Source organism: Apus apus, chromosome 17, assembly GCF_020740795.1.
Source record: "Apus apus isolate bApuApu2 chromosome 17, bApuApu2.pri.cur, whole genome shotgun sequence".
Classification (NCBI taxonomy): domain Eukaryota; kingdom Metazoa; phylum Chordata; class Aves; order Apodiformes; family Apodidae; genus Apus; species Apus apus.
Genome location: NC_067298.1, coordinates 6,991,196 through 7,015,914, shown reverse-complemented (window position 1 = coordinate 7,015,914; position 24,719 = coordinate 6,991,196). Strand labels below are relative to the sequence as shown.

The 24,719-nt window shown below is 38.1% G+C and overlaps 1 protein-coding gene across 2 annotated transcripts in view; it reads left to right on the top strand.

Annotated features, from left to right (window-relative positions):
• The window catches only part of CA10 (carbonic anhydrase 10), a 167,204-nt gene that overhangs the window by 121,714 nt on the left and 20,771 nt on the right, over positions 1–24,719 (top strand). For both annotated transcript variants that reach the window (XM_051634951.1, XM_051634952.1), the window contains exon 5: positions 8,998–9,183. In XM_051634951.1, the coding sequence (XP_051490911.1) occupies positions 8,998–9,183 (186 nt within the window). The remainder of the gene's footprint in view (positions 1–8,997; positions 9,184–24,719) is intronic.

Sequence of the window (24,719 nt, the reverse complement as noted above, 5' to 3'; positions counted from 1 at the left end):
TGGAACCTGGTGGCTGGAGCAGCCAAAGAAGTTCAAAAAGCAGCAGTGGTCACTTCATTGCTATAGAGAGTTCATGGAAACTTAATAGGCTTAGAAACTCAGAATCTCCTGGCAGCCAAAGCAATGGAGAAGTAAAGAGCTACAACAAATGGGCTTTTCTGGCTCTTGTAAAATCATACCATTAACTTGAATAACAATATGTTTTGATTGTGGAGTAAAACAGACGCACTTTGCACATCCTTGCCCTTGCTCAGGAAGCTGAAAGATTCTCACTCAGACTGCATTGCTTAATATGCAGTTGATCAAATGAGATATTAAGCATCTAACGTCTAATGCCTGTCTTGCTATATGGAAAACATAAGGGAACTGAAACACATTTCAATATATGACCTATAAATCTCCATCTGATCTGGATTCCATCAGAAAACTTTTGGCATTTCAACCAAAGATCTCTCTGAAAGAAGAGCTCTGAAATCCAGGCAGCTACCAAAGGTCAGTGCATCTCAATAGTGCTCACTAAAAACATCTCCATTAGATTAAGATTTTAACATATTTAATTTTACATTTTAAATCCACATAAAAAATGGAAAAAGTAATTTTTAATTTATCTATACCACTTCTGTACCACTTACAACCTTGTGAAAATGTATGTAAGCCTTTAGGTTTTAAAAAAGCAGCTCTTTCAACATCCCTTTCTCAGAGACAAAAATTATCCTTAACACAGGTTTTAGTGCAGATTTGTCAAACTAAAATCTTGTTACAGAGTGCTAGACTAAATTAGGGTAATGAGTTCTCCAAGCACCAGTTGTTCTCTCAATTACTTATTGACTTAGCCTAATTCTAAACTAAGGTTAATGAACTGAAAGGAGCACACAAATGTAATTTTTCCCTCTTTCATATAGTGCTTGTAACTGTGTCACAGCACAGGATGAGATGTAGCAGTGATCAAAGGGTGGCTATAGACCCACAAGGACTGGGAATTGCTGAGGCTAGTTCTGCAATCACACAGTGTAAGTCTAGCTTAGAACACACCGAAACATCTTTTTTTGAAAATGAGAGCATGATACAGGCACACACTTCATGATGAACTTGAGTTCTCTGCTAACAAACCACAGTCACTCCAGTATCTATCACAGTACAGACATCCGTGTCTGCTGCTGAAGTACTAAGAGTATTGATTTTTAAACACCTGGCAGTGATCTTGGCAAGGAGCCTGTGCCCCATTCCACATATGATCAAAAGAACTTGGAACTTAACATAAACCCTTCATGATTTTACCTGGCTGAAGATACCTGTGATTATGGTGGCCTTATCTGCTGGGTAGCAGGTCCTGAAGACCCTCTCTCTGGTTTCTCTTATTGCATGCTGCACAGTTCTTGCTGCATGTAAAGAAGTCTCTTAAGGTCAGATTACAACTTAACTTCCTTTCATATATTCCTCTTCCACCATTCAGTTTACCTGCAAATACTCAGGCTGCAGTTTTCAAACTACTTCACAGCAGAAGATGGTGAGCCCTGAGATCCAGTTTGCTGTCCTACAGCAAAATGTTCTTCATTATTTCATTTTTCAGACCAAACAGCATGTAATGGATCCCTCCATGCAGGAAGCTCTCAGCATCAAGGTATATCCCCACTTCAGTCCTTACTGGTCCCTCAGGCCTTCAGCTAGCATTGGTGGAAGCAGATCCCTTGTCCAGCCACAGAAACCTATTTCAATAATTTGATTTAATTCACAAAATCCAATGAAACCTCCAAGATGAAATCCACCTGCTACATATGGTTTAAATGTAGTTGAAATATCTTAGATTAAGGGCAGCCTGATTTCACTCTAAAGTTAGTGTCAGCACAGCAATTACCAATGCTAGGCACCATAAATTTGGCTGCATCTGCTTTAGGCTTCATAGTTTCTAACAAGCAAAAATCATTGCATTAATGGAGTAGTAGAAATAGAATAAAGCATTTTATTATCCCTGAAAGGCAGCATGTGGCATATAGACTCCATGGGGTATTGCCAGTGTCCTAGGAGCAGTTTCATTCGTCCACATCCTGTGGCATCTAATTATCTCAGACTAACCCTGACCCTGCGGGTCCTGTATTAAAATTATATTTTTGTTACAGAATGGTGTCTACATTATTGAAGCACATTATTTTGATCACTGAAAACTGACGTATTGTGCTCATTAGCCAGTAAGCATGAATATTTATTTTATGAGGTTTGCTCCAAGTTTTTTTTACAGAGCAGTCATTTAAGGGAAGTAAACAGGCAAAACTGCAGAGTAGGGAATGGGAAAGATTCTTACTGAAAACTGTGCTTTAAAAAGTAGAAGTGTTATGTCATATGCTGATACATGACACGTTACATTAGGCAGGTAAACAGGTTAATGGGACTCATTAGCATAATTCCCTTTTTGAAACTTTTCAACTACAAAGATGAAAAGATTTTTTTCATCTTTACATTTCCCTCTCACATTTTACATTTTCACAGTCTTTTTTTAATCAAATATTGATGATGATGCTTGTTGTTCTTCAAAGCTCAGCCATTAGATTGCAGCTCCCTCCCAGTAAGCAGCACTGTATCAAAACTCCCAAACTCTGGTATTTCCTTATCTTTAATTCCCCCTCCTCAACTCTGTTGTTTGTGTTTTGTTTTGTTTTTAATATACATAAGATCTGTTGGATTCTTGCTAGAAAAGGCACTCTGGATATTCCGCCTATTTTATTGGCTTCCAAGCAACCTGCTGAGCCTGCATCCTCCAAACACTCTGCTGTAGATTAGGAACCTGCTTGACTGATGGAACAGACCCCACAGTTCTTTCCCCCAGCTGAAACCACCACTTCGGAAACTAAAGCCCCAGATTACAGTCTTGTCACACAAAGAAAATAAGATTAGTTTTCATTTTCTCCCTGGCCGTGGAAATCCCCGCGATACGTGGGTGAGGCAACATGGGATGAGTCGACACCGCTCTCTGCTGGCAGCAAGGAGAGCTTGCAGGAAACCGCTGGAATTTGCCTTAAAATCCTCTTCAAAACTAAAGCATTAAATACTTGAATATGCATCTGCGTCTAAGGCCCCGAGATATTTGTAGGTGAATCTACAGAAGGCATGTTCTTCATTGCAAACATAATTTTGAAAATGATGTTATACAGCAGCATTCCCACAGTTCCTTTACACTAAGTTGCATATGATGATTGAGCATAAAAATGAAGGCAGGAAATGGCTATTATGAAAAATAACTACTTGAACGTACAAATATTGATCAAATGCTTTTAAATAAAACTGAATTCACTGTTGAAAACAACTGTTTAAAAACAAATTCTTGCATGTGTGCGTGTAAGTACACACATGGTGGATACTGCAGGACAAGGATAGAGCTCTCCGAGGTTTGGGAAATCTATAGAACAATTGTCCCCTATTTAATTATATCAATCTCTTCTTTAAGAGAAGTCTTGAAAAACAAGAACACTCTTTTCAAACAACTTAAATAACTTAGAAGAATAACTTCGTAAAATTGTTTTATTTTCCAGCTTGGGTCCCTATAGCAACAGCTGGAAAATCAAGACAGCAGCATAAAACTGCTTCTAAAACCAAGTGGATGCCATAAGCACAATATTAAGATAATAAATGTTCTTATACAGCCACTGCTTTGAAATAAGTGAATGTTATTCTGCTGCAGAGCTAAGCAGTGCACCTCAGTAGGTTACATCTGAAGTCCCAGTGTGGAGCAATGCTTTGTCACTGTCCCTACAGTCAGATTTCAAATCACACACTTGCCCCAAGTCTATGGTAACTCTGTTTTCAAACCCCAGGACAGTCTCAGCTTCACACAAGAGATCCAAGATACTTACTAGGGTACAATCATTTCAGATCAATGAGGACAGCACCTTACATCACACAGGACGGTCTGGTCAAGATACTATGAACAACAACTATGAAGAACAAAAGTACTACAAAATGCCATTAAATGAAAGGAACTCAGAAAAATTTCCTGAAGCTTATCGCTGCATTTAGAAACTTGAGTTCAGGTGACCTGAGCTGGAGTATGGAATGTTGGATAGGAGGGTCCTGCCTAATTATCAGGAAGAAAACAAAACAACCTGGCATTAGTGTTTACTTTTCCAAGTGAGACAAAAGACAATTGCAGATTTATATTTGCATTTTTTTAAGCACTTTGAGATGCCTAGATGGCAGATACTAGGAACCATGTAATATTTCTGTTGATGTTTTAATGATTCCATGGAGCACTTGTGCCTCCAGGAACGAGTTGAGCAGAAAATCCAGGCAGGTTCCTTAGGATCTAGGCTGCTCTGACTGGGTCACCTGCTGCTGTTGCTACATGGATAGGGAATAGCAGGAACCAAATGTAGTGACAAAGTCTGTGGCATTAGTGGCTGAGGTGCTGCTATGAGGGAAGGAAAGCCCACCACTCCCCGAGCTTGCAGAGCTGCTTTCCTTTTCTGCTGGAATATAGGACTCGGAGAGGAAAACACAGAAGCCAAGCGGCAGGTGATAGAAACTTGATTGTTGAAAAATATAAAACTAGGGCACTAAGACACCTTCAAAACACTCTTCAATCCTTGGTGATTTGCTTCCCTACACAGTAGTAGGCCTTCTTTGGACTGTATCCATTTTCATCCCAAAGAAAGGAACATCTAATATTGCAGATAAGATCCAAGGGCACCACAGCAGGCAGCCACACACAATTGATTTTCTTGCTTCCTTACGTTCAGTGCTGCTCCATTGGTAAGTACTGACACAAGTTTAAAATGTTCTTGGCATTAATCTTCAGACCACTCTCACTTGAATAAATCCAAAATGCAGTATTTTGCTCTTTTGTAAAGGCCCCAGGAAGCAGAGAGCCTGCATTACCCCTTGAAGAAAGGTGACGGTGAGCCACTAACATAGCATGGGATTGAACGGCAAGGAACCCATCTCAGCTCCTTCTTTCCTTTTCTGTGACTTCTGCTCAGGGTTTTGAAGGCTATTTTAATACAGACTGTAATGTTAAGATGTAGGCCACTACAGCTATTGTGAAAAATATTTAGTTCAGGACTCGTTTGTGGAAGAAAAAATGAGTGGAACAAGATATACAGTTAACTAGGACACAATAAAAATGCTTCCACAGATGCAGGGTTAAAGAACATAATTAGAGAGGGGGGAGGAAAGCTCCTCTGTTTGTTTGTGTTTTTTTCCTAATGGTCATAGATGTCTGTAGAGTTTCAAGATAAGCATGCCTCAAAGGTTTTGTTTATTGTTTATGCATTTTTACTGACTTTGCTGGTGATCTACCATTCAAAGACAAGAATTAGGACCTTTCTGTGATCCCAGGACCAGCAAGTTGTACAAGATACCACATGGGTATTCAGTTTTTACTCAGAAACACAGTACAGAATATTTTAGCAGAGTGTGCCTGTGTGGCTATCTTGCCTCAAGATAAAGAGAGAATAATGCTGCTGGGGAATTATGTGCACAAAGCTCTGAAGCAAGAATTAAAATGAATAAGATTAAATAGAAAATAACTACATCAGGAATATGTTAATAATTTAATTAAAGTCTACCAAAGTTGAACTATTCCACAATTAAGGCTGAAGCCCATCAATGTCCTCTGTTCTACTGGGGGATTTTGTCACAGGTAAAATTACTCTTCTGGAAATGTTTCTTAATGTATGAGGAAAACAGTGTGTGTTATGATCATTAACTTTGACAATGTTGGACCTAGCTGTTTTCTCAGACAGGCTTTTACTGATGTTTAAATATCTGTTTTCTTTATGGCCATCTCATTTCTAGTGCATAAGATAAATACAAATGTTGATCCTTTTGAAAAACAGGAGGATAAGATTTAGTGCTTTTTTTTTTTTCTCCCCAGGCTTGTTTGCACTATATTCATCTTAATGTCACATTCCAATCAAAGGGAAACACAAAACAAAAGCGTTACTTAGTAGCAGAGCAAGAAGCAACACAAAGGCCATCAATACCATGACTTAGCACTAAAGATTAGTCTGGCACATTAGGAAAGCAGTTGTATAGATCTTAACAGATCTTTTGTATTATCCTTTTAAACTACACTATAACATTTTTATCCAATTCACCGAGTGGTGTGATAAACAAACACTGTGCTCTCTGGAGTAGCAGATATTGTTGGACTGTACCAGGCAGAGTCAACATCTTTCCCAAAAGGCACCTCTGTCTTCACACTATTTATCTTGTAGCATTTACATACAAAACACAGAAGAAACCTCCTCCACTTCTGTGGCTGCAGGAAGGCACTTCTGCCTTACAAGACCACATGCAACTTCACTTTCCTCCAAACCAGCTCAGGTCGGTGATCTAGAATAAGAGTGCACCATGACTTGAAAGGCTAAGGACCAGCAGCAGAAAAAGCTGCACATAGTGAGAAGCCAGTGCATGGTTTTCTGCTGAAAGCAATGCAAGACAAGTACTTTTTCCTTCTTGCATTGTGGTTTTGGGTTTTTTTGCATTTGTGGACCTTAAGCTTGCAAACAGGTGTTTGCACTAATGTGATATGGTTATACTTGGAATGTACACTTTTAAAGGTGGTCAGAGACAGGGTTTGTATGCAAAACAGACAATATCCAGAACCACAATAAAGAATTCCACAGTGTTCTGGTGGTGGTTCCCACAATCAAGCACAGCCTACTACACAGTCTTGGCAAATCAGAAAGTCTCAAAAAAAATAATTATTCCTAAATATTTCATCTTTCATTCAGATGTAATTGAGTGGATGGCAAATGGAAGACATTTCCTGTAGCGAGCAAATGCCCATAAAAGAAGTGCCCAGTGAAACCTGCTAGTAGTGAGATTATATGTTGACACTCTGAAGAAGAGAAATGGGAACAATCTGAAGTTGGACTTCGGGCCTGACTCTAAACTGGTGGATTTGGGTGCTCTGCCCTTGTGTACACACACAAACCAGTACTTCACTTAAACCTAGGAAGGCAGATAAAAGGGCAAGACCTCACATTTTTGCTGTTGAAGTTCTTGGATTTTAGCCTTCCTGGTGACAACTGTATGTACCCAAGAAGGAGATTTTTGTAGTCTCACTTCAAATGTTCATCCCTCCCTGCAGGTCAGAAATGAGACATATGGGGTATTTCACTGCATTACTGGTGTTCTATATCTGCACTTATGTGTGGACATTCCATGGTAAAACAGTCAATACAATCTCATTAGCAGCACTGCATTTTTAGAAGGGGAAAAATGAGAAAGACATATGTTACTTCTGATCATCAATTTGCCTCTCCTAAATTTCTCTGCTATACAGAGAGGATTTTTTTTTATTCATATTACGGGTTATTTGGGTCACTTTTACCTTGAGAGAGAATATAACAGTACCCTGAGATGTGAGATTTGTACCAATTTAAGGAAGAGAATGGATTCTGAATATTTTGCATATTTGCTAAATTTAACTAAGTGCTCAGTGAAGCAAGAATTTCCAAATGTGAAGAAGAGGCTTTAAACCATTTTCTTGTTTGTTTTTGAAGTACATTTGTTACTTATAGATTAACAATTTTGTCGTTTATGTGCTGTGTACTGAAACTGAATCCAATAAACTGACCTTCTTCCACCTCTTAAACTAAACTTGGTATTTAATTATTATGCATGCAAAGTCAAGCAGAAAAGCTAAGGAGCATTTATAAATAAGATCATTGTGGTTTGTTTGTAAGGATTAGGAATATTTGTGTTTGTTACTTTCAATAAGAAATTTATTACTACTTAGTTTAAATTGGAATAAACACAAAATTAGAACATCTGTGTCAAAGTTTATGAAAAACACAACCATCAAAAGCTGTTTAATCTCACCCATTTTGTTCTATTGCACAGTCTGTGCAGTGTAACTTTTTACAACATACTGTGCAAGAAAACAGGTCATTTAAAGTCAGTAATTAGTATTACAGATAAAATGGCACTGCAGCAATGTTAATTACTATAGTACTGATGTAGTATAGAATAGAATACACGATAGTCATGTATTTCATTTTAAATTGAAGTGCAACAAAGCATATTATTGCTACACATCATCTTCTTCGAGTAAATGAATGCTCTGCAAGTGTTCCATTTGTATCCATGCAGAATGCTTTTAGATAAGTCACAACTTTACTTTAACTCAAACTGGCATATTTCACTTTCTAATGGCATAAATTAAGGAACCCCTTTGCTAGAGGAACTTTTCCTATGGCAGTGGAAATGAAGACAGAATTATATTCCATGTGAGAAATGTCCACAATCATTTTCTTTTCCATTACAGTAGCTGTAAATCACTTTGCAAATGAAGCATAACATCTAGGCTTTTTAAAAATAAAGATGAATCTTGAAGAGCGTTACAGCTATTTGAGGTGTAGTAGGAACTAGTAATTTATGATGAAATTGTAATTAATTCTGTATTGCAATGGCTAAAATATCTGGCAGTGGTAAACATAAAATATTCATAACACAACAAAGAGACTTGCAGAGGAGGACAATGAAAGTTTTTACCTGCAGCTCCAGCAGCAGCAGGGCTCCCTATTTATGAATAATTATATCGCTGCTTTTTGCAACATCTTTACTTTGGATAACTTTGTTATAAATATTAAAAGGAAAAAAAAAATGAGTTAAATTTCAGATTTGGGTGTACTTATATAATTTATGTCAGCTGAAATGTTTCCATTTTCAGTGCAGAAGTTTGGTAATGAAGCCATTATTCAGCCCTTGCATTACAAAAATATTCTAAAAGCCTACCTATTAAGAAGTGTAACAATCCTATTTGCTGTGTTAAACATCTGCCTCTGGCTAAAAGATGGGTTTAGCAAAATATTTGAATATACAGTATAAGATCCAGAGGAGAAATTGAAGTATAACCTCAGGTTGTGCATTTCATCTTACAAGAAGATGCATTGCTACTTTCAAATGAAGGTAAAATCTCAAAGTACATATAACAAGTTTCTGGGAGTTATAAATTATATTGAAAAAAATGCTTTTTTCCCCCCTCCTCATTTTGTTTAGGTCAGTGGGACAATGTACAACACAGGGAGACATGTATCTCTACGATTAGACAAAGAGCATTTGGTCAACATCTCGGGAGGGCCGATGACGTACAGTCACCGCTTAGAGGAAATCCGGTTACACTTCGGGAGCGAAGACAGCCAGGGATCAGAGCACCTGCTCAATGGACAGGCTTTCTCTGGGGAGGTATGTCAACCTAGTTGGCCTTACAAATTACCAGTATGAATTACTCACTTTTCCATTTCTGCCTGAAGGTATTTTGCAAACTAATTTGTACTCACAAAAATTGTTTCTCTTTATCCGTTCTGAAAATCAGGGAATTCCTTTTTTTCTGCCCACGAGCTGCAAATTGTTTCTCATATCTCAAAATGAAACTGTTGCATTTCTTGTAGACGTAGACACCCTAGATCCTCATATGCACTGCTGACAAAGCAATCAGGTAACTTTGAGTGGGTCCTTTATATCCTTAGTAAACAGAAGATCAACCACAAAGTAATGTTGAAGTATAAAAGGGCTACTTTTGCTACTCACAGGTGTGTAACACTGAGTATCATTCTGCCTTTGATTCACCTATAAATAAGCTGACAGTTACTTTTGGAGATAGTTCCACAGAAGTCTGTTGGTCAGCTCAAGAAATAAAGTCAACTCCACAGGTAAAACCTGGCAGAATTGGTTCCTACTTTGTATTTTAAATACACATCTGTAATTGTCCCAGAAAAGACCACAATATGATGATCCTGCCGTTGCAGGATAGCCCTTTACTCTTGCTGGATAAATATTTTCATCTCCTATAGGAGTACTTTTTCTAGATGTAAAGTTTGTAGTCTGGTAGGCAAAGCAGAATCTTTCCATTCTTCTTGTGTAGGAACATTTTTATATCAGCTTCTGCCATCTCTGTGAACTATCCAACAGACAGCTCTGCTCCACGAACCCTAACAAATAAAATAAGGCTTCAGAAAAACTGTATGTTACTGCAGGGATTATTTTTAAAGATATCTGTGTTTTAAAGGTATCCCTGTTCTTTCAGAAGACCAGAATGAATAGTTGGGGGGCGTTTGTTGGGGTTTTTTTGGTGTTTTTTTTGTTTTTTGTTTTTTTGTTTTAAATTAAAGCACTTATTTTCTTCGAGATGAGTAATCAAATTACCATCTGTATTGTCTATCACAGACTGGTGATGAGTCAGTGAATGCATGGCTTTTTCTTTGGCACTGTGCAACAGTGGTTATTTAGAAGCAGGAAATTAATTGCAGAGTTGTCAAATGATGGTATTATAATTGACAGTAATCATTTGCTTTGTTTTATAAGTTACATAGATGTATAATGTAGCCAGTGGCAGCTTTTTCATTAAATTATTCATGTCTTACACAATTGACTTCTGGTTACCTTTGTTAAATTCTATGATAAGTGGATATATCATGTATCACTCCTTTAAGAGCTGGAAGTTGAGAATGCTGCAGTAAATAAGGACCCTGCTACTCAGATTTACAGAAAAGCAATGCTCAATCAAAAGCAAGGTGACTGAACAAAAAAGCAAAAATCTGGTTAAAACATACCATTGCATTTGATATGATGTTTCAGATATTTTTTTAAAGAGTTTTTAAAGTTATAAATTAATCAGACTACAAAAAATGAAAAAAAATTTGAGCATTTTTGCAATACTTAATACTTCTCTAGGTTCTTTTGATTTTGAAAGTAGGATTTTTTAAGTGCTATTACCATTTTGTATTTGCTAACAGAGACCTCCACATTTCTCTTAATAGAAGCAGAGTGCCTTGCTAAGTGGAAACCACTGCCATTCAGTCATGCACAGCTGGATCCACAGGAGATGCAGGATTCATCTAGTTATCTGAATTTCTCCTGCAGTGAATAGAAAGAGATTTAACATCTCCAGAGGATGATCATTCCTGATAGCCAGATATGCATCTTTTAGGACAGGACAAATCACTCTGTGGAGATGAATCTCCCTTGACAACAGAGCAGAGACAAACAGGCCAAATAGCTTAGACAAGACACCTCCTTTTCAGATGGTGAGATTAATTCTGTCCTTTTAGGATTTGTTTTTCAAAGTTTCAGATAGCTGCTTTGCACAACTAGACAGTTAAGTTCCAAAAGGTCAAGTATTAATTACCAATTTGAACTTGTATCTGCACAGTTAAGTCTTATTTACAGAACACATACTGTTTCCAAAGTACAAGCACAGATTCAAATCAATCATGCTGAATAACATGGGTGCAATTTTTCAGGGAAGGATGGCAGCTGGTGGTGTTCTCAGAACATACATCCACCCATACAAGTGCTGTCTGTATAAATAAGTGATTTTCTATAAGCTATCACTGGAAGATGTAATGTCTACAGCTCTCACCAACTACAGTAAGAAAAACTTTAGACAAGCTGGCTGACTTTATGGTAGAGCACAAGTCTTTTTAGCGAGTCGTGCACTTTCAAGTCTGTTGCTGTTAATTATTACTCACTTCTGCATGGGATACTGCTGGCAGAGGAGAGGGCTGAAGGAAAATAACTGCAGAAGTGAATTGGTTTATTTTAGCTAGTGTGAGTAAGAACAGCAACGAACATTTGCTGGCTTAGGCTTGAGCAGGTGTAGGCACCCAGAGAAAAATCATGGCAGGATTACCCTGTCTGACTGCTAATTGCACACTGACTGCCAATTGCACACTAATTCACTGATACTGCCTTCTTACTGCTTTTCTTATTCCTGTTGGACAAGCTCATATGGGTTTCGCTGTGGAAACAATTCCCAAGCATGAAGTACAAAAGAATTTTGATCGATTCCAGTAGATCATGATCAGCTCATTCCTGCTCCTCCTTCCCCCCACTCCAAACCATTTCCGTCCCTACGTTCTCACTGAGGTCCCCAAAGTATGTTAAAGTGAGCCCCTTGCAGAGAGGAGGTGAGCCTGGGGAGAGGTCAGAGCAGTACCTCTCCCTCACAGCACTAGAAAACTATCAAATCAGCTCAAACAGACCCTGATAAACCCAAGTGCACACAAAGCAGAAGCTTTTAAACAGCCCCAATATATCTTGAATCAGCTGCAATGTTCTTTACACATCTGGAAATCCCACCTAACATCCATAATAAGCCAGAAGTTTGTTCCTACAGACTGTTTTTTGCCTAGTAAAGATGTTTTGCAAGTGGGCAGCCACTCAGAGCAAGCTAGAGAGCACTGGAGTGGTACCATAGCATGAAAACCATCTAGAAATAGCAAATTGCTTCAAAATATACTGTGGTCTCAATGATACCAAGAGGCTTGTAATTTCGAGGCTTCAACATTTAACTAGGTGTTAAAGGCTGTCAAGAGAGATCTCTACAGTAATCTAGTTACCTTTTAGCCCCTAATTATCGCTTTAGTAGCAGAATAAGTGAACTAATGCTTAAATAGTTTGAACGTAAGGGCTTTAAAACTGTGTACCAGATTATCATCAATATGTTTGGCACTGCTACCATGGAAAGAAAAGGCAGGCTTTGGAGTGCTTAAACAAATGGAGCATTTACTTGTCCCTGTGATACATACTTGAGTGTGTTTAATTCCTCTCTCTTTGCATAAGCATCCTACTGTATTATAATGATTAAAAGAAAATCTTGGCTCAAACAAAGTCCCCAACTAAGACACCAGTCATCTGTGTCTGCTGCCTGATGTCTGTCTGCAAAACAGTTTTTAATGCTTCAGAGTCCATAGAATTTATAAGAAAAACCATCTTCCTTTCAGACAGCAGCAGCACAAAATGCAGCAGAATTTACCAGAGTGCTGCTGTTCAGGCAATGTCTACCTCATTAAAATAAAAAGGTAACAATCCCTAAAAGGTTCATGATGAAAATGGGACCCTTCAACTTTACCATGCAGCAAAGTAAAAAAAAAAACATCCCCCTCCCCTGCTCCCCCCACCCCTTTTTTTTTTTTCTCTCTTAAGCAGAAACATGTAAACTGTGCTGCAGGACACCTCCAACCACTTGCTGCCTGTGCACTGTAGAACCTTGTTAATGTAAGGCAGAAAGTCAAGGAGCTTAATTATTTTGGCATATGTACTTTTCACAAATTCAGTGGCTGGAGACTTTCAAACAAGAGACCATAGTCCAGAACACATGAAAAAAATAAACTACTTCTTCACTGCCCACGAAGTCACCCTTCAAAAACCCATTGATGGAGATTATAAACACAAAATTATTTCATCCACCACAGCAGTAGTAAAAGGAAAGTCAGAACAGTATTGAGATAAATGAATACATATTGAGAGCTGTACACAGTTTGGAAAAGAGATTTACTTTGGTTGCTGCTAAAAGCCACTAAGAAAACTGAACAAAATACCAAAAAAAAAGTGAGACTCAAAGGGAGAGACTGGAAATTCTGAAATACCAGCCTTCCCGTACTACTGCAATTTCTTCAACTGTGGAAACTTCTAGTGATAGTAAAGGATTCCTTATCAGTGAGATCAGTGTTGCAAATCCAGCTGGTGGTATTTTTAGAAGCAGGACTGTCGGACAGACAGCTTATAAGAATCATCCAGCCAGCTGGAATAATTTAATCCAGCCTGCTGCAGAATTAGAGTAGTCTGAACTGGTAAATCAGAAACAGAGTCTCTGTCACAGAGACCTTTTGTACACCCTTGATTTGCTTGTGTGGTTCCAAATAGTCTCTCTAAAAGTCACAACATTAGTGCTGTTTAAACAAACAAATGCAAACAAAAAACACAGCCAGAAAACCTTTCCTGGAGTGCAGCAGTGTACATGTTATACAACTTCAATTAAACTGGCAAAACAGAACAAGTCATGACCAAGTCTATATGATATTGCTTGTTACAAGCTATTTGCATATGCTTTTATTTTATAAAGCTCCTATCTTTGTCACAAAAATGTCATCACCTAGAAGGTGGATGTTCAGTTGCACCTCCCATGTGACAACTGGCTCAGGATGCTGCCTCCTTTTCTAACCTATGGGTCAGTTCTGCATGAAAGCTCCCATTTTGTCCTCACAGTTTCCTGCACTTACCCAATATTTAGATTCCTTTTTCAGGTCTGGTTTCTGCTTTGTTCCCTATAGGAAGGTTCACTGATGTGAGGATTTGTGAGTTTAGCCTGGCTCTTCATCAGACTGTGCTGGCATATAGTCCCTCCCATGAAAGGACCATTAAATCAGCCAGCAGTGTCCCTGAGCAGAAAGGATGGGAATCTCCTGCTTCTTCATAACCACATTCCTACAGGTTCAAAATTCAGATCTGTCAGTTACCACAGGCCACCAGTTTTACATTTCGGAGACTTTCTTGGAAATGATGCAGGTCATTTTTAAGTATTTCAGCCAGAAGATAAGCTTACAGTGCTCCTGTGCTTATTGATGGTGAAAAATAAGCCTCTGAGGGAAGTACCAGATGAGACAACACATGTCTAATGGATGGGCGGTTTAGTAAAATCTCTATAACCTTCAGATTAATGTTCAGCTTCAGAGGAGAAAGTCAATAGGGTAATGAATTAAATTGCTACAGAAACAGAATATAAATCAGGAGGAGGTGGTGGCATTGTCATCACTACAGTATAAGGAGACTATTCACGTGAGTAATTAAAAATCAGTGGCAGATTAACATGTGCATTAGTGGCAAGAATGCATCTCTGTCCACCCTAAATATTACAGGTGGCTTCACCCAAAATGTTACAAAATATTTTTATCCATAAAAAGCAGAGTTAAAGTCCAAAAGACACTTATTCATCAACACATGCTTCTTGTGCTTTTCTAAACCAAAATCAATTTTATATTTTAAGTTAAATGGCTTTTTATTGCTGGCTAATATAACAGAAAAAAAATTGAACAATATATTAGCACAGATTGAAGAATATTCACACCTGACTGTGGTCTGCTAATTTAAGAGCTTTGAATCATCCAAAGGAAATTCTTCTCCACCCTCTATTAACTTCACAAGGAAATTAAGCTCTTTAACAGAAATGTGTTTTAGTAGCAGGCTGCCTGCTCTGGCTGCCCTCTAAAACTACATGGAGATGAAGTGGCTGCCTATCCCTGTAGGCAGATGAGACCTTGGGATTTAAATGCATGGTTCACAGGAAAAGAAATTAAAAGTATGGTCCAAGGAAGAACACTGCTGAGATTATCCAGACAGCAACGCTTGCAGGGAGGCACACTGGAAGCTGAAAATGGGTGGAAAGGCAGGTTGTAACTGGACAGTCCAAACATCCAAGGCTACCTGGCAGCAATAGCAATGTTAAAGTTCCAGTCAGAATAGTGTGTTGACATCCAGATATTCTGTAAGCAGCCAATGGGAAATATTCAAAATGCAGTTGGTGTTCCTTACTGAGGAAGCTTCTCCTGAACCACTCTGTTGGAAACCATGAGAAAGATGGACTTTCCAGGGATATGGAACAGAAAATTGTGATGTATTTTACATCAAAATGCAGTAAACTTCCTAAACTCGATATGTGCTAAAAACGCATTTTCATCCTTAGTGACCTTCAAAAGCAGTTTCATTTTTACCACTTTTGAAGGGGAATAGTTGACATTTAACTTATGCTCCTTCATGTATTTTTTGGCTGTACAGTTATTTCAAGTCATGGGTAAATATACTCTTGTTAAATAACAAACCCTCAGACTCAATAGCCAGGAGAAGCCATAGAACTAGGTGAAGGTGCAGCAACTCTAAGTCATTGATCATAAATATATAACCAGAAAAAGTACACAGCAAGTAAACCTCCTTTTTATATGACTGGCTGCATTGCCAGGCTGTGCCAGCACACTCCTGCAGTCATGTTGTTACATTTAGTGCTGTTATAGCCATACTGCCATTTTTAAAGGAACATTTTATTAAAGAAATAGCCTGGTTTATCCTTCCTTTAGGAAAAAACCTTAATTACACAAATCAAGTTATATAATGTCCAAACTTTATATCAGCAATAAAGATTTTTGCTTCATGTACAATCAGCTTCTCATACCATATATACCATTCATGTTATTTTTTTTCACCTTGCTAAAACTTGATTAGCAGTGGAGATATCAATGAGGTGTTTGACCAAGATTAGTTATTGCACCAATAGGGAACCAGGACTAGATCAAGGTAGAACTCTGGCTCTTCACAGAATACTAACATATCAGAAGATACAGGGGGAGAATTACGTATTTAATTAGTTTAGCAGAAAGAGTAACAATCACATACAATTGAAAGGAACAGTAATTTAATTTTATAATGCCAAACAAACATTAGATACCATCTGGAGTTTGAAGGATGCTTTAGGACAAGCATTTAACCACTTGTAAAATTTAAGACTAAATTTCAGGTACCCAAGCAGGGTTTTGATTTTTAGTTTAGGTTTGCAATTGTTTACTTTATCATATTACCAAGGTATAGTTCTGTAATCACTGTGGATGAAAATTACAGATCACTGTCACATTAAGTAAATTAAAGATCTATTCAGAATTATTTTAGTGTGTCATAATTTTGATTACTTAGACCTGGTAAAATTGCCCAAAACAAATTTGATTAAGTATTTCTGAAATAATTGAATACATTAACATCTCAGACAACAAACAATACAGACATCACCTGATTTCTGGAGATTATTAATTGAATATGTAAGTATTTGAAAATTCTGTATGTAATCTTTAAGGGAGTTATTCATAAAGCAGTGAAAGGCTGTTGAAGAGGGTGCCAGCTGCTTTGAAGTTCTTTGAAGTTCTGTTAATTATTTCCACTGACTTGCAATAGGATTTCTGTTCTCAAGTCAGTTAGAGCAAGAATCAGAAATGTTCCTACTAATGTTTGTCGTCTATCACCTATGTCTGAAAGCACCCAAATTCACTAGATTTCTTAATGGTTTGCCAAACCCCATTATTTTTCCTGGATTTTTCCACAGACACTATCTGTTGTATATTGAAACTTCAGAACTGTACATGCATATCTTTTTACAGTGGGTTGGGCTTTTTTTTCCCTTCTTTTTCATTATCTATGCATAATGTGGATGTTCCTTGCCAGAAAACTTTTCTTCTTTGGAAACTGCTTGTCTGAATCTTACCCTGTCCATTAGCAGAGTGGTAGGAGCTGTCCAAACAAACTGTAAGCTCTATGACATCAGCTTAATGTAGCATGTGACACAGCAAAATATCTGCTGCATGGAAGAATAAAGATTGAATTTCTTAGATACTGAGTGAAACAGATCCCTTTAGTAGTAAATATTTTTGCACATTTACTTTTCAGTTACCAACTTTTCTCTTTTTTGGAAGGAGGAAGGAATGGAAGAGAGTGTCCATGTACAGAGAGCACAGTCTGTCACAGAACATAATCTAAATCCCTTGGTGCCTCAACTGTAAAATCCAGCATCACAAAGCAATAAGGTACAGGTTTTGTGCTTAGAGTAGCAGTTGTAGGATTTGCTCTTTTAAAGCACTGGGACATAAAAACATTCAGGGCTCTGAAACTCCCATGTCACTTAAGTATTCATTTTGCCTCGTTCAAAATTATTAGCATTTGCTTGGGGTGACTTTACTTGATACAGGATGATTCTTTCTTAATTAATTTCCCTCTGCAGCCAGAAAACCTAGGTTCATTTTCAAAGGTCTTATGTTAATTGGCAGTGACTTTTCCATTACACTACCAGTAAATTTTAACTATTTTCCCCCATTATGTTTAATAGTCCAGAGAAAGGAAGCATGAGACTAACTTCTTATACAAAAGTTCTTGCAGCAATTATGAACAACTACAAAAGAAAAAGCAAGCATATGTGAATTTTTATTATCTGTGCAATTTACCAAAACAGTAAAAAAAACCCCAACAGTGAGCAATTACAGTAAACACTACCCAGGACAAAACTCACATGAAGGCAGCAGACTTCTGTCTGAGCTAAAACTGTGTAATTTGTTATTTATATACTAACCATGCATATCAGACTGCAAAAAAAGTGTACTACCCTTTTAGGCCAGTCTCTCTTAACTGATCCTTCCTGTGTGCTGGAGGATGAGTGCTGGCCATCAGACAGATCATCAACACGAGAATCCAGAGTTTATCACAGATGAGACAGGGCACTTTCAAGATACACCAGCAAACACAGTGAAGCTCCTCAGAGACTTGCATGTTTGGTGCTGAGCTCTCACACAGCCACATATATTGAAGGCATTAAACAAGTTGTTGCAGAAGTGGAGTAAAAAAAGAACTAGTTCTGAGGGCAGGCAGGGCCAGGGAGTGGGGATTCACTTAAGTACCTGTCTTCTTCAATAACTTTTATGTTACTCTGTGCACTGGAAGAGCTTCAGACAGTGAATGTGACCCTAATTCTGAGCAGTCTAAACCTGTTGCTAAGGCAGGAATTCCTGACTCATACCCGTGTCCAAATCCAGCAACAGAAGCAGCCAAGATAGCTTGGAAGGTCTGCCATATCCTACAAGGATGCACTTGTCACTGTGACTTGGGACCTGAATGGAGGAGAGAACCACATTATCCCAGGGGTTGCTCCAGCCCCTGAAGTCTCCCTCCTCCCTGCTAATAATGACTGTTTTCTAACAGGCAGGGGCAGCTCTGAACCCTTGCCATTAGCTCTCTAATCTGTTTCTTTCTGTAGCTTCAGCTCCTCCTTTGTTAGCTCTTTCTCCCTTACCTTATATTTAATATATTTAACAAGGCATTTCAGTGTCTTAGTAAGAAAATGGCTACACCATGTCAACCCTAGCTGCCTTTTTATTACAGTTTCAGGGAATACTGTGAGGTTGCAGAGTTAAGTTTTTATTTAGCATACTGACTTGACCTTCCGCCATCGATGCAGACCTTTTCTTAATTGAAAGCACTCGGGCACACACTGCCTCTAGAAAGTCAAAACACTTGAAATTTGAGGTATTTTAACCAGTATTTTGATACTTTCAAAGAAGACTGAGAGTTAAATACTTCCAAGTCTTCTTTTTCTTTAGACAAAAGTGTAATAAGGAATGGATTAGGATATTTTCCAAACAAATAATGGAAGCAAACTTAAGTCATCATGATCATTTCAGAAACATGTCTTTCTAAAATTATTACAATTAGATCAGTTTCTCAAGCATACCTGCCTTTAAAGTAGCATGTGAGTGAGACAATAGGCACAACAGCATCAGTGTTTACACTGTGGAGGTTTCTTCAGTGCCCTTTTTCTTTCTACTTATCTTTTAATGTCTCCCCTCTGTCTGCACTCTTATCTCTGTATAAGCTAAGTGGACATTGCTGCCCCCACCTGCCAAGATTTGCATGATTAAAGCTCATTAGAAATTAATTCATTCTATTAACTTACTTTTCAGTAGTTTGGTTGGTTGTTTTTTTTTTTAATCTAAGCTACTATGAAAACATTTTCTAACTGACAATTTACCACAAGCACATTAGAAAAGCACCATGTACAAGTTATTGCTCTGAAAGTTCTATCAAAGGCAAAGAGTTCTGGAATCTAGCTAGAAAAGGCAAGTCCATTACTGCCTATCCTTTCCCATCAACTCAAATGTTATTTACTCTTCCTTATCACAATATGAACATGCCACTGCCATCTAGTCCCTGGAAATTCTGCTAATAAAGTCAGTTAGTAACAGTCTAAATCTGCTTAACCTTCAGTATAGGACTGGTCAGAAACAGCTAACACATTTTTTCAAATGCATAATTCCTATTACTAACAACCTCAGATTTTTTTCTTTTTCAAGACATAGCCAATGTGAACAGTATACATTTGACATATTTTGTCATGGGAATTTTTGCTCTCTTTACCTTTAGCAATTTCCTTCCCATTTCCTCTGACAATCTAAGCACAGAGTGATCAAGGACTGAGCTATCAGTCCTATGCAGCTATCCCCAGCCCAGCCTGATACTCTATGTCCAAAGCAAAGCATGTAGGTATGGTCCTGAGAGGCCCATCATTTTTTTGTGCTTATACAGGACTTAATCTTGCAACATTCATGGCTACAGCAGCTCAGCCATCCTGTTCTCATTAACTGCTGCTTGTTTGCTTCATACCATGCAAGTCTGATACACTCTGCTGAGGTTGTGTAGACAGTTTTCTTCCTCCTGCTCCAATCAACTGAACTATCACTGCAGAACATTTCCCTGCACTAAAATTAATTACATAAAGCAGCAGAGAACGAGGCTTTCAAACTGTGGTTCTGCTAAGATTCTCCAGAAGAAGCAGGACACAAACTTTATCTTTTTTTTCTTTTGTGAGAGAACAAAAAACTTATATTAATATGCATAAATGATTACCATACTTGTCTGAAATAAGGAAAACTGATTCAGAAAAAGATAATAAGCTTCTTAGGACTGAGTTTAGTACTGTCGAGTGCTTAGAGAAGACAGGTTAGTGTTCGTTACATGCCCTCTTCACATAAAGAAGGGAAGGATCAATAAAATACCATAAAAATATGCTACCAACAAAAGCATAACTAAAAATACATAAAGTATTTGCAGAACAACCCATCATGGGTTAAAATTAGAACCCTCTATACCAAACATTCCTGTAGTTTGAATATAGGCATGTCCTGCTAATCAAAGACAGGCAGAGCTCCGGTCCCAGTTCGGTCTATTGTGAAATAATTGTGGCTTTGGGGTTTATGGATTGTTTCCAAAGAGTATTGTGGTACTGACCTGTAGAGCCAGTTGTATCTGAGATACAAATTACTACTCCAGGTGAGCTAGATTTTGGCACATTTTGTTCCATTTTTACTTTCAGAGCAGTGATCGCAGTGAGATATTTCCAGTGAGGTGGCTAAAGGACAAGCTCAGGAGAATGGTGCTGCTGTGGTTTTAAACAGTACAATCCATCCCAGACCACTCCTGCTTTAGGCATAGGTAGTGCCATAAAAAGGGAAGCATACAGGAACATTTCCATGCACACCTGAGGCTGAGACCTTTGGAGTTGCGGCATAAGGCAGAGTCCTAAAGCTCCCATGCCCTCAGTACCCAGACTGTCCCTTTGGCAACCTTCCTGTACCCACAAACAAAACCTTGTAAGCCCTGCTGAGGGGTGGGACATGACAGGAAAGCCAACAAATTGCTGCAAGGTAAGCTAGAGTCATGAAGGGATTTGGTCTCTGGGCTCTTGCCTAAATCACAAGACAAACCCACAGGAAATCAGGGAGCCTTCCGAGAGCTTCTGCATGTGCTTCAGCAAAATTTCTTTTAAATCAAGTTCCCTTCACAAGGTACTTCAGTTTTGACACATAAGCATTTTACAGAAAAACCCTGTTTCAGCAAAAAATTAATAAAAAAAATCCCAACTAGTTCTGCTTATGATTAGTGCAAGGCCTTATTCTGTGTGAAGCCCAAGGGTGTGTTCAGTTAAGAGGATTTTCACTGTTTGATTTGTAGCTCAGAGCCTCCCTGTCTACTATTCCTAAGTCACAAAAGGCACAATAGAGGAACTGTTCTTCCTCCTAACTGGTATAGCTATTCCCCGAGGCAGTTAATTTAAAAAAAAAAAAAAAATCATCCTTATTCTTCCATATTCTAATGAATGTCTGTCTGTTTCATTCTCATAGGATTTTCTTTTAAAAATCCAGGAAAATGATGAAAGGAAAAATGTCAGGGGGAAAAAAACAATATCAGTATCTGAAGTTCCAAAAACCTTTTTCCTGTGGCCTATTTGAAAATACAAACCTACTTTTTAAATACACTTATACTAGAGATGAATACTTCAAAGAAAAATGGAAATCTTTTGTTAGAATTCTGAGATTTCAGGCAGCACTTTTGGGGTCTATCCCCACAAATCTTCATGTACATTTAATAGCCCCATTGAAACCAGTGAAAAATGGGCATGGCAACACGTGTGAAGTGAGGTAGGATGTGTGTTTACAGTGCAGTTGTCAGGAGCACAACACAGTGGGTCATAATACCAGGCAAGCAGGATGGATCTAAAATACTTCAATCCATCTAAATTTCAAGTGTTTGGGCTCCACTGTAGTCTTGCATATGAACTTCACATTCATTTTTCTTATTTGATGTACATAAGGTATTAAATAATAAAGTATCTAGAAATTGCTAATACTGTAGAAATTGCCAAGTGATTAGACTGAAAACAGGATTGTTTAAATTACACAGGCTACTAACACAGAAGAGCACAACAGTTTTGTGATGCCTTCTATCTTTCAAATGATATTGTAAATTCATCAATATTTTTGTTGTGATCATCAAACTATCTTTGAGGAGCTTGAAGAAGACTGATTTTCCCTGTATCTTGCTAGATGGTTTTCCTTAGTATGTGCTCACAAAGTGGCAGCTTATTAATCAAAGCAAATGATCGTTATTAAATTTAAAGACATACCTAATTAAAAATAAAAAAAAAATTAAAAACTGAGGAAGGTCTAGAAAACCAACAGAATTACTGAGCTGTGTCATCTTATATCAGCTGAAAATCTGTCCTTTAATGTTTGTGAAGAGGAAAATAAAAGTGCAATGAAAGGGTGGAAGAGACCATCTGCGTCCCTTCAGTTGGTTGTTTTGTTTAGAGTTGGGCCTGGACCAAAATCATCATTCAGACGTGTCCAGGGCCTGGAAACAGTCACATTGTGGACCCCTTGGATATTCAGAGCTGCTGATAGCTTCTCAAAACAGTCACTAATGATAGCACTTGTAATGCTTTTTGTGAAATGCTTTATGGTCTTTAACACGTTCCCCATTAACTATTAATTACCTTACAGTGTAATTATTTTGCCCATTTTACAAATGGGTAGACTGAGACAGCAAGGCCGAGTCAGCTGCAGTCATGACAACAGATCAGGGCACAATGAAGACCAGAATACAACATTTTATGGTGATTTCAAAGTCCTAGAAATTTTGGCCACCTGATTTTTCTAACTTCACTCATAGTGGTAGGTGGGTCTCTTACATAGGCAGGTCTTGGCACTGTTACCTCTAGAGCAACAGTTAACCAGCTCAAGACACACTGCACTGTGCAGACCACAGCATCCCACTGTATTAAAGGACAATCATGAATTTTACATCATATATGCACAATATTCTATCACCCAGAAAACCTTTTAGCATCTCTGTCTGAACCTGTCTCTTACCAATGGCTTTTTAAAGTTCCAGATAAAAACAATGCCAAACAGAGGGCTGTAATATAATGAATATGCCAAGCTGAGTAAATCTCAAAATACTTTCTTTTGAACTGCAGTGGGGCTGGAAGCATTGACAAAATTAAAAGTCAATGAAGCAGTGAAAATAATTCACAATGATGTATCATCAAAGTTCATGGAATGCTGATATGGTAAATATCTTTTAAAATATCTCTAAATATATAGCAGTTTTTCTTTGGATGTGTAGTCTCAGACTTATTGAACCATTTAATTATTTTGACAGTCTTCACACGTTGAGATGTTGATTGATTCTAATCAGTAGATATGAAACTGAATAACTGTTTATCAGATTGCTGTTAATGAAGAAAATAAAGCAATTTATCCTTAATGTGCACATTTCATTTGTATATATTCATTACACCATTCATCTGTGTGGGAAGTAGAGTCTTACCAGTTTCTACAAAACAAAATGCACTATGGTAAAACCAGCAAAACAATGATGGATGTTAGAAATCTGTTGCAGCAGTGGCACTATGTGTAAAAATGCAAAAGCCATGGATGGCTTGGGAAGACTTCCAGCAGCAGACAGTAAAACTATTGCCAGTGACTTGGGAGAGAACAGCAGAGCCCTGGGAATCTGAAGTCAGACCTGCTGTGATGCATCAGCTCCCAAGTTTTTGGGCCAACTTTTCCAGAGTGGTCAGTCCAGCAAGAGCTACTATATACACATAATGAGAGAGAGAAATAACAGCAGCAATTGGAATAGTGAGCTGTTTTGAATGAGTGATCCACTGGTAATAGTTTGCTAAGTAAAAATATTTTCCTTCATTGCCTAAGAAGCTGTCTTCAGAATTTTGATGCATAGAAAATCTTCCTCCTCCTATTCTGAAGCAATTGAGTAGCTCCTGCTTTAGGTAGGTTGTACTGTGGAATTGCTACATTTGTTTTTTTCTTTATTGCTGCTTGTAGCTTTACTCTTCTCCCTATTTGTTATTAACAGTGGAGGAACCAGAAAGAAACTAATATCTGAGGAGCTGACAGAGCCCCAGCTGCTGGTTGCCCCTGTCTTTGATCTGTTCTGCTCATTGACTGCAGATGGGTTTGTCATGGAGCAGCATCCTCATTGTTACTTTTGTTTGCTCTGAAGTTCTGTTTGTACTGAGACTAGAGCTTATTTTCGCAATCTAGAGGGACCTTTACGGTCAGAGATAGTTTGTTGAAACAAAATTCCTGGAAAATACAAGCAGGTACTGCAGAAGTCCTTGGCAATAGAGGGATTCAATAGCATCACTCATGTAACATTGTCTTGACTACTCTGCAATGATAACCTGCAATTGAACCTCAACCATAGTGTTTTATCTAGGTCTTTTTAAGTAGTAGGAATTACATTGACAGAGTAGATTTATTTTTATCTATTATGAAATTGTTTATTCACCAGACTTTCAGCTGGCTGAGAACAGCATCAGTATGACAAGTGAATGAAACTGCACAGGGCTGTGAGCAAGGTACTGCTGATCTTCTGGGGCTGCATGATAACTTGGCCCTGTCCCACCCATGAAATTCCCCCCAGTATCACAAGGATTTTTAATGGTTGCCAGATGCCCAACTCCAAGTTCCTTTACAACTGGGTATTGAGTACTTCCCTTGTAAAGTGCAGCAGAACCATGAAAGATGCTAAAAAATAATTTCTGTTCTATTGTTCCT